Source organism: Heptranchias perlo, chromosome 40 (genome assembly GCF_035084215.1).
Source record: "Heptranchias perlo isolate sHepPer1 chromosome 40, sHepPer1.hap1, whole genome shotgun sequence".
In the NCBI taxonomy this organism is placed as follows: Eukaryota; Metazoa; Chordata; class Chondrichthyes; order Hexanchiformes; family Hexanchidae; genus Heptranchias; species Heptranchias perlo.
Genome location: NC_090364.1, coordinates 16,730,932 through 16,751,103, shown reverse-complemented (window position 1 = coordinate 16,751,103; position 20,172 = coordinate 16,730,932). Strand labels below are relative to the sequence as shown.

Genomic DNA, 20,172 nt, shown 5'->3' with positions numbered 1-20,172 from the left:
TTTGGACACGGAGGGAATCAAGGGATGTGGGGATCGGGCAGGAAAGTGGAGTTGAGGTCGAAGATCAGCCATGATCTTATTGAATGGCGGAACAGGCTCGAGGGGCCGTATGGCCTACTCCTGCTCCTATTTCTTATGTTCTTAAGTCAAAAAAACGATTATGAAGGCAAAGACGAACAACAAAATTAAATTATCAAAGAATATAAGAAGTAATAGTAAAGTATTCTACAGACACATAAATAACAAAAGGAAAATCAGGATAGGGATAGGGCCACTGAGGGATATCACACCATAAACTCACTGGTAATCACAGCGAAATGGCAGGAAAATTGAATAGTTACTTTGCCTCAGAATTTACCAGAGAGACTAACAAGGTGGATATAACATTAAAAAAGATCAAAAAAGATACATAAACATTTAAGATAGAAAGGGGGGAGATAATTGATAAACTAATCAAACTTAAAAAGGATAAAATCCCTGGTCTGGACGGGTTGCATCCATGAATATTAAAAGAAGTTCAGGAAGAGATAGCAGAGGCACTATTACATATATATAAAAATTCACTAGAAAAGGGAATAGTGCCAGAGGACTGGCGGACAGTTAATGTGATTCCAATATTTAAAAAGGGAGATAGAACAAGTCCAGGGAACTATAGACCAGTTAGCTTAACGTCAGTGGTAGGAAAGATAATGGAATCTTTACTGAAAGATGTAATAGAAAAACATCTAGGAACCGAAAATATAATATAGAATCGCCAGCACAGATTTCAAAACAGAAGGTCATTCTTGACCAACTTTATTGAATTTTTTGAATGTGTAAGAGGAAGAGTAGACAAGGGTAATGCAGTAGATGTAATATATTTGGATTTTCAAAAGGCCTTCGATAAGGTACTGCATTTATAGTCTCATGACTAAGGTCAGAGCATGTGGAGTCAGGGGACGAGTAGCAGAATGGATAGCAAGCTGGCTACAGAACAGAAAACAGAGAGTAGGGGTTAAAGATAGTTACTCAGACTGGTGGAAGATGGGAAGTGATGTTCCACAGGGATCGGAGCTGGGACCACTGCTGTTCACTATTTACATAAATAAATTGGTTTTAGGAATCAGAAGTACAATTACAAAATTAGCAGACGACACCAAATTGGGGGGGTGTAATTAATACAAAGGAAGATTATGTCAAAAGGCAAGAGAACATTAATAAACTTGCAGAATGGGTGTGCAATTGTCAAATGAATTTCAGTATAGATAAGTGTGAGGTTGTGCATTTTGGTAGGTGCAATAAGGAGGCCACATAGTGCTTGGATAATAAGAGTCTAAATGGGACAGAGGAGCGAAGAGATCTCGGATACAGATACACAAATCATTAAAAGTAGTGAAGCAGGTTAATGAGGCCATAAAAAAATATCAGGAGCATTATAAACCAAATTTAACACTGAGCCACGTATTAGGGCAGGTGAGAGGTAGGTTTTAAGGAGCATCTTAAAGGAGGAGAGAGAGGTGGAGAGGGGGAGAGGTTTAGGGAGGGAATTCAAGAAATAACTGGATGCTACAGTGGGGGGAGGGCTTTAGAGTCTTTGAAGATGGATGAACTAAGATGGCCTTTCAATTGTTTAGCCAATTCCCTTTTAAAAGCCACAATTGAATCTGCCTCCACCTCCCCCTTGGGCAGCGCATTCCAGATCCTAACCATTCACTGTGTAAAAAAAAGTTTTTCCTCATGTCACCTTTGGTTCTTTTGCCAATCACCTTAAATCTGTGTCCTCTGGTTCTTGACCCTTCCACCAATGGGAACAGTTTCTCTTTATTTGCTTTATCTAAACCCGTCATGATTTTGAACAGTTCTAACAAATCTCCTCTCAACCTTCTCTGCTCTAAGGAAAACAACCCCAGCTTTTCCAGTCTATCCATGTAAATGAAGTCCCTCATCCCTGGAACCAGTAAATCTTTTCTGCACCCTCTCTAAGGCTTTCTAAAGTGCGGTGCCCAGAATTGGACACAATACTCCAGCTGTGGCTAAACCAGCATTTTATAAAGGTCCAACACAACTTCCTTGCTTTTGTACTCTATGCCTCTATTTATAAAGTCCAGGATCCTGTATGTTTTTCTAACCGCTTTCTCAACCTGTCCTGCAACCTTCAAAGATTTGTGTATATATATCCCCAGGTCTCTCTGTTCCTGCACCCCCTGTACCATTTAGTTTATATTGCCTCTCCTCGTTCTTTCTGCCAAAATGTATCACTTTGCACTTCTCTGCATTAAGTTTCATCTGCCATGTGTCTGCCCATTCCACCAGCCTGTCTATGCCTCTTGAAGTCTATCACTATCCTCCTCACTGTTCACTACCCTTCCAAGTTTTATGTCATCTACAAATTTTGAAATTGTGCCCTGTACACCCAAGTCCGAGTCATTAATATATATCAAAAAAGCAGTGGTCCTAGTACCGACCCCTGGGGAACACCACTGACTACCTTCCTCCAGTCCGAAAAACAACTGTTCACCACTACTCTCTGTTTCCAATCACTTAGCCAATTTTGTATCCAGGCTGCCACTGCCCCTTTTATTCCATGGGCTTCAATTTTGATGATAAGCCTATTATGCGGCATTTTATCAAATACCTTTTAAATGTACATATCCACAACATCAACCGCATTGCCCTCATCAATCCTCTCTGTTACCTCAACAAAAAATCTCAATCAAGTTAGTTAAACACGATTTGGCCTTTAACAAATCCGTGCTGGCTTTCCTTTATTAATCCACACTTGTCCAAGTGACTATTCATTTTTTCCCGGATTATCGTTTCTAAAAGCTTTCCCAACACTGAGGTTAAACTGACTGGCCTGTAGTTGCTGGGTTTATCATTACACCCTTTTTTGAACAAGGGTGTAACATTTGCAATTCTCTAGTTCTCTGGTAAAATCCCCGTATCTAAGGAGGATTGGAAGATTATGGCCAGCACCTCTGCAATTTCCACCCTTACTTCCCTCAGCAACCTAGGATGCATCCCTTCCAGACCAGGTGACTTACCTACTTTAAGTACAACCAGCCTTTCTAGTACCTCCTCTTTATCAATTTTTAGCCCGTCCAGTATCTCAGCTATATCTTCCTTTACTGAGACTGTGGCAGCATCTTCTTCCTTGGTAAAGACAGATGCAAAATACTCATTTAGTACCTCAGCCATCCCCTCTGCCTCCATGAGTAGATCTCCTTTATGATCCCTAATCGGCCCCACCCCTCCTCTGACTACCCGTTTATTGTTTACATGCCTATAGAAGACTTTTGGATTCCCTTTTATGTTGGCCGCCAGTCTATTCTCATACTCTCTCTTTGCCCCTCTTATTTCCTTTTTCACTTCTCCTCTGAACTTTCTATATTCAGCCTGGTTCTCACTTGTATCATCAACCTGACATCTATCATATGTCCCTTTTTTTCTGGTTCATCTTACTCTCTACCTCTTTCACCATCCAGGGAGCTCCGGCTTTAGTTGCCCTACCTTTCCTCCTCATGGGAATGTACCTAGACTGTACCCGAACCATCTCCTCTATAAAAGCCGCCCATTGTTCGATTACAGTTTTGTCTGCCAATCTTTGATTCCAGTTTACCCGGGCCAGGTCTGTTCTCAACCCACGGAAATTGGCCCTCCTCCAATTAAGTATTTTTACTCTGGATTGCTCCTTGTCCTTTTCCATAACTAATCTAAACCTTATGACACTATTATCATTGTTCTCTAAATGTTCCCCCACTGACACTTGCTCCACTTGGCCCACCTCATTCCCCAGAACCAGATCCAGTAATGTCTCCTTCCTCGTTGGTCTCTTGCTTTATTTTTAGTGGTCATTTTATACTTTTGTTCTATAACTGTATCTGTTCCCTGACTGTTTACGTTACCCTTATTCCTTACCTTGGTCTGATCTTTACTCTCATCTCCTGTTTCTTTTACCTTCAGGCTTATGTTATTTCCACCAGATCTCTGGACTCTCAGTCACGACTGCAGAGGACGCTATCTACCCCCCTAATTATAGAATCCCCTATGATACATCCTTTCTATTCTGGTCCCTTCCCTCTGCCACCCCCTGGACTGCTCCCTGCTCCACGTTGCCATGGTGACCATTCTGGCCAAACTCCCTACAGCCTTCATCCTTATCCTCACACATAGCAAGTACATCGTAGATAGGACCAGTGTCTGTAGGACCTCCTCCTCTACTCCCCTCGGTTCCCCCTACCCTGCTGATTAACACTCACACTCTCCCCTTTCTGTACCTGTGCTTTCCTCTGAGGTGTGACTGTACTCTGGAGGAAAATATCCAGGAATTCCTCCCCCTCCCTTATGTGTCGGAGTGTCTCTAACTCACACTCCAGCTCAACGACTCTGGGCCAGAGTGTCTCAGGGCAGAGACATTTCCTGCAGATGTGACAATCCGGGACAGTCTCACTGTCCATAAACTCCCACATACTGCAGTCCCGACACACTGCCTGTGCTGCCATTTCTAATCTTTATTTATTGTTAGCAGAACTAATAGAATCACTTGAGGGCTAGATTATAATTAGTAGATGGATTTAGTTTGATTACAAATTAATTAGTAATTAATTGCTCTGATTATTTATTCATTTACTTATTTAATTATTTATTTAAAGTTGATAGATTGGTTTATATTTAAAATTAGAGTGTGAATAATAAATTAAAAACTTGGCCTAAAATCCTCGGGCTTTGCCTCTCCTCCCTCTGCGCCGACTATGATTTTCTTCCCCTGCCTTTGTTTTATTTCCACTCTGCTCTCCCGATTTGGAAATGACACTACGTTAGGAGGGACGGTAAGGAGAGCAGATGGGTGCAGGACGCCACAAAGGGACATGGACAGATTAAGTGAGTGGGCAAAGCAATGGCAAATGGGCAAGTGTGAGGTCATCCACTTTGGACCCAAGAAAGATAAACCGGAGTATTTTATAAATGATGAGAAACGAGGGACTGCAGAGGAGCAGAGAGATTTGGGAGTCCAAGTCCACAAATCATTAAAAGCTGGCAGACAGATACAATCATAAACACTAATGGAATGTCAAGTCCATCAGACCGTGACACACATGGGAGCTGCAAATCCCTCCAAAAGGAGATCGAATTTCCTTTCTGAAGGTTCCCTGAGCAGACTCTCAAAGTCATTCAGCAGAATTTTTTTTTTCAAAAAATATACTTTATTCATAAAATTTGCAGCAGTTCATACAATACAGTTCTCATCTCACATTCCAAACGTACACAATACAGATTATACAATTTGCAGGTTACATCAAGTACAGTTCAATGAACACATTGGACAGAATTACAGTTCATCACACTCTTGGGTGCCTCATTGCAATACACTCAATACACATTTTTGATAACAGGTACTTTACAGATTTTTTCCAGGTTCATTACAGATTCATTACAGTTACATTACATCAATTTGAATTTTACATTCTGCCCGAGGGGGTTTTTCCCTGATTGCAGCCCCTCGGTTTACAATGGCGGGAAGGCTCTAAACGGTTGCCTTTCCCCACAGGGCCTTTGCGGCGGCCGCACCCATCCTCAGTGCATCCCTCAGCACGTAGTCCTGGACCTTGGAATGTGCCAGTCTGCAACACTCGGTCGAGGACAGCTCCTTGTGCTGGAAGACCAGCAAGTTTCGGGCAGACCAAAGGGCGTCTTTCACCGAGTTGATGGTCTTCCAGCAGCAGTTGATGTCCGTCTCAGTGTGCGTCCCCGGGAACAGCCCGTAGAGCACAGAAACCTGTGTTACGGAACTGGTCGGGACGAACCTGGACAGATACCACTGCATCTCTCTCCAGACCTTCTTTGCAAAGGCACATTCCATAAGGAGATGGGTGACGGTCTCGTCTCCACCGCAGCCTCCTCTGGGACAGCGCGCGGTGGCGCTGAGAGCCCGGGAGTGCATGAAGGATCTGACGGGAAGGGCCCTTCTCACCACCAGCCAAGCTAGGTCTTGGTGCTTGTTTGAAAGTTCTGGCGATGAGGCGTTCTGCCAAATGACATTGACAGTCTGCTCGGGGAACCAACCGACAGGATCCACCATCTCCTTTTCCCGCAGGGTCTCGAGGACGTTACGTGCGGACCACTTGCTGATCGCCTTGTGGTCAAAGGTGTTTTTCTGCACAAACTTTTCCACGAAGGGCAGGTGGGGCGGAACGGTCCAACTGGACGGAGCGTTCCGTGGCAGCGTGGCCAGGCCCATCCTTCTCAACACCGGGGACAGGTAGAACCTCAGCACGTAGTGACACTTTGTGTTTGCGTACCGAGGGTCTACGCACAGCTTGATGCAGCCGCACACAAAGGTGGCCATCAGGATGAGGGCCACGTTGGGCACGCCTTTCCCCCCTTTTTCCGGAGATTTGTACATCGTGACCCTGCGGACACGGTCCATTTTTGATCTCCAGATAAAGTGGAAGATGGCTCGGGTGACTGTCGCGGCGCAGGAGCGAGGTATGGGCCAGACCTGCGCCACGTACAGCAACACCGAGAGCACCTCGCACCTGATGACCAGGTTCTTGCCCACGATTGAGAGGGATCGTCGATCCCACAGTCCCAGTTTCTGCTTAACCTTGGAAATACGCTCCTCCCAGTTTTTGGTGCACACCCCGGCCCCCCCGAACCAGATCCCAGAATGCCTCCTCGCAAGAACTTTCTTGGCTGATGGTTAAAAGAGGCCCTCGGTCAGATCTTTCATCACACCTGGAGTAGGGTCACCAACCCGCCAGGATTGACCTTCAAAGCACTGCTGTGAGCAACGCCCGGGAGAAAAATCATAGGCGGCGTTAAAAATAAGTGTTTCCTTTTCATTTTCTTTGAACACTTTCGCTTACTAGTTATAACAAATTTGGAGATGGGAAAAAACGGTTGAGACGGAGAGTCAAGAATCATCCAATTGGGCAATGAAGAGTCTGTTTGCTTCCCAGTGGGCGTGGGAAGGCGGGGCACCACGAGGATGGACATGTCGGGCGACCAATGGCGGGAGTGTGGGGGGGCTGGACACCACGAGGATGGACATGTCGGGCGACCAATGGCGAGAGTGTGGGGGCACGGTGGTTGGAGGCAGGAGGTCATGTGATGAAACCTCCAGGAATACGTCCAACCAGAGCTGGCAACCCTAACCTGCAGTCTCAGTGCGACCACACGCTGTCCTCGAGGCAGCTGCAGGGGGGAGGAGACCGTCAGCCATCTCCTCTGGAATGTACCTTTGCAAAGAAGATCTGGAGAGAGATACAGTGGTTTTTCCATATTCCTCCAGAACAGCTCAGTAACACAGGACTCTGTGCTCTACGGGCTGTTCCCTGGGACTCACATCTACTGGGACTAATTCTCATTGGTTTCGTATGTGACACCCCCCTCCCCATCTAGGGACACTGTATTAAATTAATGGTTGGAACTGGGAGACAAATAGGGATTTGCTCCGTTCAGTCCAGGCACTGACCTGGAACACAGAACGTTGCAGCTTCCCTCCAAGGCAAATAACAAAACTAGTGGGAGATTGGAGCTTGAGGGATTGACACTTGGTTTAGTTCTAGCTCGGAAGCATCGGCTCCAGGATCAGTCTTGAGTCCCAGAATCCTTCTCTGATTGGCCAACCTTTGACCTCCTCTGATCGCCCTGCCTCTCCCATCCTCACTTCCAACACCAAACGTGAGGAGCTTATGGACATCTTGTCTCAAAAAATATCTTTCCAACCGTGCATTCAGTTAACTCTCCTTAACTTTCTGCTACCATCTGGGGCACTGCTCACCTACAAGAAGCCTCTAGAGACAAGTTGGTTGCACAGAATCTCACTCTTGTGCAGAACATCACGCAGTGTTGTTTGGACCTTCAGTTACCACATACTGTGCTCTGTCTTAATCTATGTGGCAGAGGTTACAAGCCTATGGGCAGCACAGTAGGTCATCTATGAGAAAGAATGAACTTGCAGTTATATAGTTCTTTTCACGACCTCAGGACGTCCCAAAGCTCTTTACAGTTAATTAAGTACCTTTTGAAGTGTAGTCACTGTTGTAATTTAGGAAACGCAATAGCCATTTTGCACACAGCAAGATCCCACAATTAGATAAATGTCCAGATAATCTGTTTTTAGGTGTTGGTTGAGGGATAAATATTGGCCAGGATACCAGGGGGATCTCCTCTGCACTTCTTCAAATAGTGTTGTGGGATCTGTTACGTCCACCTGAGAGGCAGTTTAACATCTCATCCGAAAGACGGCACCTCCAACAGTGCAGCACCCCCTCAGTACTGGCACTGGGAGAGTCAGCCTGGATTATGGGCTCAAGTCTCCGGAACGGGGCTCGAACCCACGACCTTCCGACTCGGGGAGAGAGTGCGACCCACTGAGCCACGGCTGTCTATCCCCAGCTGCCATTGGGTTTGATATTTGGGGAGAGGAGCTGGAGGGAGACCTTGTGCACGCTCCCCCTGGACAGGACAAGGCGTCGATGGCCAGCCCGACGGGGACATCTGTTGGAGGAAGGTGGAACTGAGCGCTGATATTGAGATTTATGTAAAGACCGTGGGGAGAAGGGTGATAAGTGGCTCGAATAAAATATAGTTCTAAATATAACTGATTGTAATAAAGCATTTAACGCAGATTATACAAAAAGGAAACTAAATCGTAGCAAGAAACAAAAAGAAACCCAATTCGAAAATTATGAATGTGATGGAAATACAGGAAAAAAACAACTCGAATGCACCTTGGACACGAACAGTGAATGGAGTCAAACCTCCGCCGGGCGCCCAGTGAACGAACCCCATCCTCGGCCCTTCACTAGTGGATTCCCCCTCACCGGGGGAATAGGGAGACGGACCAGGAGGAGCCAATTCCATGGCCTCCCCGCACCACCCGGGCAGAGGGAGCTCCCACCGCCTCCCCGCACCACCCGGGCAGAGGGAGCTCCGGGTGTCAGGAGTGCGCGCATCCAAACACGTCTGAGTCAAACCTGGGAATGGGTGTGTTGGGGCCGGGATGCGGTCCCACTCCGAAAACTTAGTATTTTCACTGGCCACCCGCCCCCAACCCACCTATTCCTGGGGTTCAAATTACCCCCCATGTCTCTCCATCTCCAAGTCTCTGTCGCTCTCTCTCTCTGTCCACCTGTCTCTCTCTGTCCCTCTGTGTGTGTCTCACTCTCTCTGTCCCTCTCTCTCTCTGTCCCTGTGTGTGTGTGTGTGTGTGTGTGTCTCTCGCTCTCTGTCCATCTCTCTCTCTGTCCTTTTCTTTCTATGTCCCTGTCTCTCCTCACCTCTCTCTCTGTCCATCTCTCTCTCTCTCTCTCTCTGTCCCTCTCTCTCTCTCCGTCCATCTCTCTCTCTCTCTCCGTCCGTCTCTTTCTCTCTCTCTCTCTGTCCCTCTATCACTTTCGTTCTGTCTTATTCCCGCTTCTCCAGACACTCTCGAATCCCGGACGTGCAGCTGGCGACCAGCAGGAAAAGTACTCCCGCGTTCTTGTCGGTGCCTCCAACAATCCAAGCTGCTGATTACCGCCCCGCGCCGGAGGCACTGCCCATCACCAGATTGAGCGATTCCCTGCTGGAATATCTCCCCGTGGCTGGCCGGCTGGTCCCACTCTCGCCTCCAGCGGAGAGGCGGTTCAGCGCTCTTCCCGTAAAGGTGGAGTGGGTCCAGCGCCCGCAGCAGGCTGCCCATCGCCAGGAGCAGGCAGGACCATGACCACCCAGAGCTGGTGAAGGAGCCAAGTGAAGAGGAGCAGGCGATCTCCAGCGACAATGAATTTGCAAGATGAATGTTCGATGAGCAATATAGCAGAACATGCACCGACAGCTTTGGGCTTCAGATTCTGTGCCATCGGATTCAGGTTAGTCGTTTAAAATTAGATCCTTCAGTGGCAGTCATTGGCACCCTCGGCAAAGCAAAGATATCAAGCCATTAACTAAATAAAGGAACTTGCATTTATATAGCGCCTTTCACAATCTCAGGACGTCCCAAAGCACTTTACAGCCAATGAAGTACTTTTTGAAGTGTAGTCACTGTTGTAATGTAGGAAACGCAGCAACCAATTTGCGCACAGCAAGATCCCACAAACAGCAGTGTGACAATCTGTTTTTAGTGATGTTGGCTGAGGGATAAATTTTGGCCAGAAAAACTGGGGAGAACTCCCCTGCTCATCTTCAAATCATCATAGAATCATAGAAAGTTACAGCACAGAGGGAGGCCATTCGGCCCATCGTGTCCGTGCCGGCCGAAAAAGAGCCATCCAGCTTAATCCCACTTTCCAGCACTTGGTCCGTAGCCCTGTGGGTTTCGGCACTTCAGGTGCACATCCAGGTATTTTTTAAATGAGTTGAGGGTTTCTGCCTCTCCCACCCTTTCAGGCAGTGAGTTCCAGACCCCCACCACCCTCTGGGTGAAAAAAATTCTCCTCAGCTCCCCTCTAATCCTTCTACCAATTACTTTAAATCTATGCCCCCTGGTCACTGACCCCTCTGCTAAGGGAAATAGGTCCTCCCTATCCACTCTATCTAGTCCCCTCATAATTTTATATATCTCAATTAAATCTCCCCTCAGCCTCCTTCATTCCAAAGAAAACAACCCCAGCCTATCCAATCTGTCATCATAGCTAAAATTCTCCAGTCCTGGCAACATCCTCGTAAATCTCCTCTGCACCCTCTCTAGTGCAATTACATCCTTCCTGTAATGTGGTGACCAGAACTGTACGCAGTACTCAAGCTGAGGCCTAACTAGTGTTTTATACAGTTCTAGCATAACCACCCTGCTCTTATATTCTGTGCCTCGGCTAATAAAGGAAAGTATCCCGTATGCCTTCTTAACCACCTTATCTACCTGTCCTGCTACATTCAGGGATCTGTGAACATGCACTCCAAGGTCCCTCACTTCCTCTACACCTCTCAGTATCCTCCCATTTATTGTGTATTCCCTTGCCTTGTTTGCTCTCCTCAAATGCATTACCTCACACTTCTCTGGAATGAATTCCATTTGCCACTTTTCTGCCCACCTGACCAGTCCATTGATATCTTCCTGCAGTCTACAGCTTTCCTCCTCACTATCAACCACACGGCCAATTTTTGTATCAGCTGCAAACTTCTTGATCAAGCTCCCCCACATTCAAGTTCAAATCATTTATACCACAAAAAGTTTGGGACCTAGTACTGAGCCCTCCGGAACCCCACTGGAAACAGCCTTCCAGTCGCAAAAACACCCTTTGCTTCCTGCCACTGAGCCAATTTTGGATCCAACGAGCCACTTTCCCTTGGATCCCATGGGCTTTTACTTTTTTGACCAGTCTGCCATGTGGGACCTTGTCAAAAGCCTTGCTAAAATCCATGTAGACTACGTGGACCCAAATAATGTTATGGGATGTTTTACGTCCACCTGAGGGGTTAGGCAGAGATAACAATCTAATTGAATAATTGCACGAACATTTGCAGACTGCAGCTAATGTCATGTGACCGAGCCTCCAGGAATAGGTAGTCGAGTTGGTAACTAATGTCCCCGCTCCACAGGCCTCCGATCGGGACCAGAGAGGAGCTGAAGCCTGCCCATGTCTGTGTTAGCTTGTTAACGCCAGGTACCACCCTGAGCAGGATTTCTTTTATAATAAGGACTCAAACTCAACTTAAATTTACTTCATTGATTCTTTTGGAGGTTTAAATAAAAACAGTGGAAGAATCTTGGGTAAAATTTTATTTTTAGTACAAAATCACAGAAGTAACAATTGATGAAAACTTGATTAAAAAGCATTATTTACTGTACAACTAACAGAAAACTTTTACATGGATTAAATCATTAAAGCAAATCCATTTCCTCTCCCTCTCAGTTAGTTGTTTCCCTCTCTCAGCCTCACTGCACGGTGAGCTATCCCTGGACTGGGGCCGATTGTCATCTTCATCTCCATCATCATCATCTCCATCATCATCATCTCCATCATCATCATCTCCATCATCATCGCCATCATCTCCATCATCTCCTTCTTCATCTCCATCATCATCTTCTTCATCTCCATCATCATCTTCTTCATCTCCATCATCATCTTCTTCATCTCCATCATCATCTTCTTCATCTCCATCATCATCTTCTTCATCTCCATCATACATTTATTTAGTATCTTTCATGTAGTAAAATTTCCCAAGGCACTTCACAGAGGTGTGGTCAGATCAAAATGGATACCGAGTCAAAAGAGAGATTAGGACAGATGACCAAAAGATTGATCAAAGAGGTAGGTTTTAAGAAGGGTCTTAAAGGAGGAGAGCGAGGTAGAGAGGTGGAGAGGTTTAGAGAGGGAATCCCACAGCTTGGAGGTGAAAGGAATGGTGGATGCACAGGAGGCCACAGTTGGAGGAACACAAAGATCTGGGAGCATTGTAGGGCTGGAGGAGGTTACAGAGATAGGGAAGAGCGAAGCCATGGAGGAATTTGAAGACAAGGATGAGAATTTTAAATTGGACACAATGGGTGACCAGGAACAATGTAGGCCAGTGAGCAGAGAAGTGATGGGGGAACGGGACTTGGTGTGGGATAGTTTGTGGGCAGCAGAGTTTTGGATGAGCTAAAGTTTACGGAGGTTTGGGGGAAACACCTCCCCTTTCCCCTCCCAATGGCTGAATTCACAAATTCACAGGGGGAGGTATCAGCTACGCATGCACACCCTGCCAATGTGGGGCATCCCGTCAATGTGGGGCACCCCCTGCCAATGTGGGGCATCCCGTCAATGTGGGGCACCCCCTGCCAATGTCCGAGCCCCATCATGCCCTTCCCCAACATTTGCGAGGGGGGGGGGGGCGGGGGTCGCCGTGCAGCGAGTGACCGGTAGATCACGTGACCGAGCGGAAGATGGCGGCACTCCCGTGCCCCTGGTTTAACCCTTCGAGTACCGGAGTCCCCATAATCCAAGGGAGACTAAATCAAATAGGGCACAACCAGAAAAAAAACCCATGAAACCCTGAAAGGAAAAGGAGCTGTCGGGGGATAAACATCCCCACCCCCCCCCCATGCCCCCCGTCCACCTGCCAGCCCCCACCCTCCCACTCCCTGCGCCCCGCTCCCCAGCCCTTCCCCTGCTCCCCAGCCCCCTTCCCGCCCCCAGCTCAATTCATCGCTGAGCATCTGAAATATACTCAGTTTGAAAGTAAAATGGACATTCCAGTATTCAACGGGTTAATTCGCCCGAGAGGAATAAAATAAATAAGACTAACTGTCGCCATGGTGACCGAGGCCTTTCAAAGCAGCAGTAGGCCAGCGTCAGGGTTCTGCTCCAGGCGTTTTGTGGGATACACGTACAGCATGACCACACCGCTCGGGTTAATGGTGACGGTGAACTCAGTGTCGACCTCCAGGTTCTGCAGGACCCGCCCTGTGTACACGTCCTGTGCCTAGATACAGAAACAAAGGGAGAGAGAGAGAGAGAGAGAGGTCATGTCAGGACGGCACTCTCTCACAAACTGGACATTCCACTTAAGACTGGTCGTTGGGTCCATGTTGGGGACAAAACGTTTTAGAAATAGAAACGAAGAAAGTCTTGCATTTATATAGCGCCTTTCACAACCTCAGGACGTCCCAAAGGCCTTTACGATCAATTAAGTACTTTTAGTCACTGTTATAATGTAGGAAACGCAGCAGCCAATTCGCACACTGCAAGATCCCACAAACAGCAATGTCAGGCCGAGAGGGGCGGCACAGGCCCGAGGGGCCGAGGGGGGGGGGGGGCGGCACAGGCCCGAGGGGCCGAGGGGGGGGGGGGCGGCACAGGCCCGAGGGGCCGAGGGGGGGGGGGGCACAGGCCCGAGGGGCCGAGGGGGGACGGCACAGGCCCGAGGGGCCGAGGGGGGGCGGCACAGGCCCGAGGGGCCGAGGGGGGGCGGCACAGGCCCGAGGGGCCGAGGGGGGGCGGCACAGGCCCGAGGGGCCGAGGGGGGGCGGCACAGGCCCGAGGGGCCGAGGGGGGGCGGCACAGGCCCGAGGGGCCGAGGGGGGGCGGCACAGGCCCGAGGGGCCGAGGGGGGGCGGCACAGGCCCGAGGGGCCGAGGGGGGGCGGCACAGGCCCGAGGGGCCGAGGGGGGCGGCACAGGCCCGAGGGGCCGAGGGGGGGCGGCACAGGCCCGAGGGGCCGAGGGGGGGCGGCACAGGCCCGAGGGGCCGAGGGGGGGCGGCACAGGCCCGAGGGGCAAGAGAGGCTTTTTGCTGTTTTTGTTATGTGGAGAATAAAAAACTGGTGAAAGGTCACTGATGCCTCTTAAAGGGGCAGCTCAAATCCAAATCCTCTGAACCGAACCTGACAAGTAACTCAGTGCAAACTACACAAAGGAACACAAACTCACCGAAAACACCTCAGGAGCCGTGATGTTGAGCTGGATCAGAGACGTCCTGTAATGGTACGGCTGGTCTGTCCGCTGACTGAAGAATGCGAGTGCAAAGGACGACGAGGAGAGATTCCGCATCCAGACTTCAATATTGTTTCTCCCCTGGGGGTGGGGGTGGTGGGAGGAACATAACATCGACATTGAAAACATATCAGGTCGGAAAAATAACAGTGTGTTAACGACACAGGCCGTTATTAATGCGCAAATCAGCCAGCAAGTTCAGGGGATTAAGAGATTCGTCGTGAGTTTCGAATCTTCAGAACTTGCTGCTCGATTTACCATTTGCCTCGCACAAACAGCATCTCACCCTCAGCCTCCCCGTTATTTTTAAGAACTTGCTGGATTTGCACATTGATTGTCCACTAAACTCGCCACAGAAAGTTAAGTCTGGTAATTAACAGCGTAAGTACCTTTTACCCTCGTGATCCTTGTTAATGACTGTCAATCAACCTCTCTGGCCCAGAAAGGGAACAATTTAAACTCCTCAGTCTCATACCTGCAGGTAGTGAATTGTTTTAGGAGATTTTAAAAATGTCAAACTTTAAATGTTTTAATTTGTTTCTTACCTTTCTGCCTCTTTTTTCTCTCTTAATCCAATCTTTCTTTCCCTCCCTTTCTGCACCTGATTTGACTCTAATTCACCCCATTTCCTTCTCCGTCGTTCCTCCGTTTCTTTCTCAATCCTTAAATCTCATTTACTAGGGAGATGGACAGTTGGTCCTGCCGTTCACCAAGGCCCCAGATGCCCCGTTGCCCTCACCACGCTGTTATCAGCTGGCGCTTCCAACAAGTTACAGCGCAAAACAATTTTCGAGCTGAAAGGGTGCAGGATTAATTCTAACTGATGACGTACGCCACGCGGTGCCCCACTCCAGCAAGATCCGGCTAATTGTGTTACTGCAGCGGTCAGTGAAGTCTCCGACTAACCGTCCATCTCTTTGTTCTGCGCCCTCTATCAAATTGATTATTCTGTTCCGGCCAGGGTCCCTGCCACGGTTGCTAAGCAAGGCCGGGCCCACGAGGCCCGACTACCACCGCTAACCTCGAACACAGCTCCCCCACCACTGGGAACCAAGGCCTGGCTCAGGAAGCCCTGTCGCAGCTCTGGGGTAACCAGGGCTGGGCCCATAAGCCCTACAGTTGCCAATAACTAAGGCCAAGCCCCAAGGCCCTGCTGCTGTTGAATTTAGTCACATAGACACTAGGGGAGTGAATTCCATGTTCAACACCCATTCACCTCCAGGTACTTTCCAGATCTGTCCATTCCCGATCCTTTGGCAGTGAAGCTCACTCATTCTGGTTTTAAGAGTGGTGCAGGAACCCAACCCAAAGCTCAATGTTAAAATCTCCACCCTGGAGCTACACAGACACCACCTCCAACCCCCACCCCGGCCTAGGCAGAGTTACCTGAGGTACCAACCCAAAACTCAACCTCAGTAACATGGGTTAGGAAAGGGGAGAGTTCCCAGGATTTCCGCTCCTGATCGCTATAGCGACTGCTGCCCGAAGTGTGCCTTTGAGGATGACAGGTGATGATGGTTTGTTGTTCTCGCCCTCCGCTGCCAAGGATCGCACATGAATAATGGCCACTCAGGCCAGGTACCATAGGGCACCAAGTGCCCGGGGAGGCTACGCCTCAGCCAAGAAGCTGCTGCTTCAGGCCTACAGCGTCAAGTTAGGTGGCACAGTAAATCATGTAGATGGGAGCAGAAAGTTGCAACGGGACATTGATGGATTAAGCAAGTGGGCAAAACTATGGCAGATGGAGCTCAATGTGGGGAGGGGTGAGATCAGCCATTTTGCTCCTAAGAAAGATAGATCAGGGTATTTTCTAAATGGCGAGAAGCTCGGAACTGTGGAGGAGCAGAGATTATCGGGTCCAAGGACAGAAATCACTAAGTATTAGTGGACAGGTACAAAAAATAATCATAAAGGCTAGTGGAATGTTGGCCAAGGGGGCTGGAATACAAAGGGGTGGAAGTTATGTTAGTTATATAAACCTCTAGTTAGAGCCCCGTCTGGAGACTGCGTTCAGTTCTGGGCACCGCACCTCAGGAAGGAGATATTGTCCTTGGAGGGGGTGCAGCACAAATTCACCAGAATGATACCAGGGCTAAAAGGGTTAAATTATGAGGCCAGGTTGCACAGACTAGGCTTGTATTACCTTGAGTAATGACGATTAAGGGGTGATCTAATTGAGGTGTTTAAGATGATTAAAGGATTTGATAGGGTAGATAGAGAGAAACTATTTCCTCTGGTGGGAGAGTCCAGAACAAGGGGGCGTAACCTTAAAATTAGAGCCAGGCCGTTCAGGGGTGATGTCAGGAAGCATTTCTTCACACAAAGGGGAGTGGAAATCTGGAACTCTCTCCCCCAAAATGCTGTTGAGGCTGGGGGTCAATTGAAAATTTCAAAACTGAGATTAATAGATTTTTGTTCAGCAAGGGGTATTAAGGGTTACAGAACAGAGGTGGGTAGATGGAGTTAAGATACAGAGCAACCATGATCTAATCGATTGGCCGAACAGACTGGAGGGGCTGAATGGCCTCCTCCTGTTCCTATCTTCAGTGTAGAAGAGAAAATTGCAAAAGGTAATGGTCTATTTAGATGCAGCATGAAAGATTTAAAATGATTTAAAATTAAAAAGATTTCTGCACACACATCATCGAGTTACATCATCAAGTCTACAGCACAAAAAACGGCCAATCAGCTGAACTGGTTTATGCCGGTGTTTATGCTCCACATGAGCCTCCTCCCTCCCCTCTTCATCTAACCCCATCAGCATATCCTTCTATTCCTTTCTCCCTCACGTACTTATCTAACTTTCCCTTAAATGCATCTACGCCTCAGCCACTCCTGCAGTGCAGACACTCCATGCCGCAGGCAATTCGATCGCCTCTAATTTTGTCCTAGCCGAGAACAGTTACATCATCAGAGACTGGAAATCGACCTGTGACCTTTAACGGTGCACCATGCCTTTAGCCACTCAGCGAGCTGCAATCCCACGTTCCTTACTGGGCCCAATCCCCCTCAAAGCCCCTCGTCTCGAGGCTGATCCCTTCGACCTGCCGCTCACCTTCAGTAGCATACGGCCCTCCTCTCCCAACGGATCCTGGTTAATCCTGATCAGCACTTTGTTCCGTAGGATGGACGAGGCCTTTCTGGAGATAGTCCGCAGGTCATTAGACATGAAGAGGGGAGCAGCTAGGATGGCCCACAGAGCCATCTGTGACTTGGACTGCTCGTAGCTCAGTCCAAAGTCCCCAACAATTAACTGGAGAGAGAATCAAACAGCAATGAGAGGGATGGAGACAGGACACTGCTGCAACTGATAATTTAACAACAACTTGGATTTATATGGCACTTTTAAGGTAGTAAAACGTCCCGAGGTGCTTCACAGGAGAGTAATCAGACAAAAATTGACACCGAGCCAAAGGAGTCATTAGGACAGGTGACCAAATGCTTGGTCAAAGAGACAGGTTTTAAGGAGCGTCTTAAAAGGAGGCGGCGAGGTTAAAGGAGGGAATTCCAGAACTTGGGGCCGAGGCACTAATGGTGGGGCAAAGGAAGTGGGGGATGCACAAGAGGCCGGAATTGGAGGAGCGCAGAGATCTCAGAGGGTTGTAGGGCTGGAGGAGGTTACAGAGATAGGGAGGGGTGAGGGCCATGGAGGGATTTGAAAACAAGGATGAGAATTTTAAAATCGAGGCGTTCCCAGACCGGGAGCCAATGTAGGTCAGCGAGCACAGGGGGTGATGGGAGAACGGGACTTGGTGCGAGTTAGGATACGGGGCAGCAGAGTTTGGATGAGCTCAAGTTTATGGAGGGTGGAAGATGGGAGGCCGGCCAGGACAGCATTGGAATAGTGCAGTCTGGAGCTAACAAAGACATGGATGAGGGTTTCAGCAGCGGATGAGCTGAGGCGGGGGCGGAGATGGACGATGTTACAGAGGTGGAAGTAGGCGGTCTTGGTGATGGAGAGCATATGGGGTCAGAAACTCATCTCAGGGTCAAATAGGACGCCAAGGTAGCAAACAGTGGCCAGGGAGAGGGAACGGAGTTTGTAGTGGGGACCAAAGAGGCACTAAATGCTTGAGATTACGCTGTCCGATGTTAAGATACGAACACTCAACGTGTTAATCCAACTGGTTAACGTCTGCGTTCAGGAATTTCACACAAATTGGCGGATAGTGACATTGCATCATCTCACGGGCGCCAGTCTGAGACAGAGGCTCGGATTTCCGCGGGGATTGTCCCCACCTCCCGCCGACACTCCGGGAGAAATGGCATGGAGATTTACAGCCGTCCCTCCGTGGGTTCCAGCAATCAGGAGACCCGCCCCCCACCAACCCCCCTCACCAATGTGACCAACAGCTCCTGTGAGAAGATTTCACTTCGAGTAGCTGCAGATCGTAGGTTGTGCACAGTTGCAGAAACAGAATCTGCCACGGGGCTGGTGACAGGAACCAATTTTAAGGTCCGTTACACTCCCTTCAGCAGCCGGAAACGGGAGTGAACAGACGGGGAGTTGGGTGGAAATCAGTCCTCGGGTTGCCAACTCTCCAGGATTGTCCTGGAGTCTCCAGAATTGATTAATCCTCCAGGGCACTGCTGCGAGCAAAACCCCAGGAGAAAAATCAGAGGGGCATTAAGAAAGTGTTATCTTTTCATTTTCTTTGAACACTTTTATTTATTAGTTATAAAAATATTCAAGATTGAAAAGAAGGCTGTTTGACAAGACAGTCAAGAATCGTCCAATCGGGTGATGAATGAAGAGCCCGCTTGCCTTCCAATTGGTGGAGGAAGGCGTCAAACTGCGAGGAGGGACTTGTGGGGCGACCAATGGCGGGAGAGTGGAGGAGGGAAGTCATGTGATGAAACCTCCAGGAATACGTCCGACGAGAGTTCGCAGCTCTACACAAAGCTGTGCCATCGGCTACAAGGACACAGGCCGACTCACGCAGAGAGAGGGAGAGAGGGAGAGACAGGGTCTCTCACCACCTCAGGATGTCCCAAAGCGCTTTACAGCCAATGAAGCACTGTTTGAAGTGTGGTCACTGTTGTAATGTAGGAAACACGGCAACCAATTTACGCACAGCAAGATCCCACAAACAGCAATGTGATAAATGACCGGATAATGTGTTTTAGTGATGTTGAGTGAGGGATAAATATTGGCCAGGACACAGGGGAGAACTCCCCTGCTCTTCTTCGTAATAGTGGCCCATGGGATCTTTTACGTCCACCTGAGGGGGCAGACAGGGCCTCAGTTTAACGTCTCATCCGAAAAACGGCACCTCCGACAGTGCAGCACTCCCTCAGTACTGCACTGGGAGTGTCGGCCTGGATTATGGGCTGAAGTCTCCGGAGAGGGACGCGAACCTGATGGAAATAGGCAGTTTCCATTATAAATGTGGAAACAGAAATTTACAATGGGAATATACAAGGGCTTTAAAATGGGGAACAAATTTCTACAGCGCGCCCTCTGAACCTGCAACCTCTGACCCCACCCCCACCCTTCACCTGAAGGTGACCATTGGTGTCGACTCCCCTGTGGGCAGCAGCGCAGGAGACTGGGCAGTAATGTAGAGTAAGGCTGGGTACCATGTCTGGGTCATTCCATCTCCCTGGGCCAGCCGCTGGCTGCAGCACCTCCTGATGGGCAGAGTACCAGTTGATGATCCCTCGGACGCTCTCCCACGAGTCGTTGATGTCATCGGTAGTTCCTCCACAGGTTACAGATCTCCCCCAGCAACGTGTAGTTCACCTGCGGACAGCCCATTGGGACAAAGAGGCGACGTTAAACCCCCGGTAACTTA

At 48.7% G+C, this 20,172-nt stretch overlaps 1 protein-coding gene across 1 annotated transcript in view; it reads right to left on the bottom strand.

The window, feature by feature from the left end:
* Positions 1-11,666: 11,666 nt before the first annotated feature.
* LOC137305756 (alpha-N-acetylgalactosaminidase-like) overlaps positions 11,667-20,172 on the bottom strand; it is a 22,422-nt gene continuing 13,916 nt past the window's right edge. Inside the window, 5 exon segments of the mRNA XM_067974705.1 lie at positions 11,667-13,368; positions 14,315-14,458; positions 17,433-17,630; positions 19,958-20,071; positions 20,073-20,120. Of these exon segments, the coding sequence (XP_067830806.1) occupies positions 13,216-13,368; positions 14,315-14,458; positions 17,433-17,630; positions 19,958-20,071; positions 20,073-20,120 (657 nt within the window). The 3' untranslated portion in view covers positions 11,667-13,215.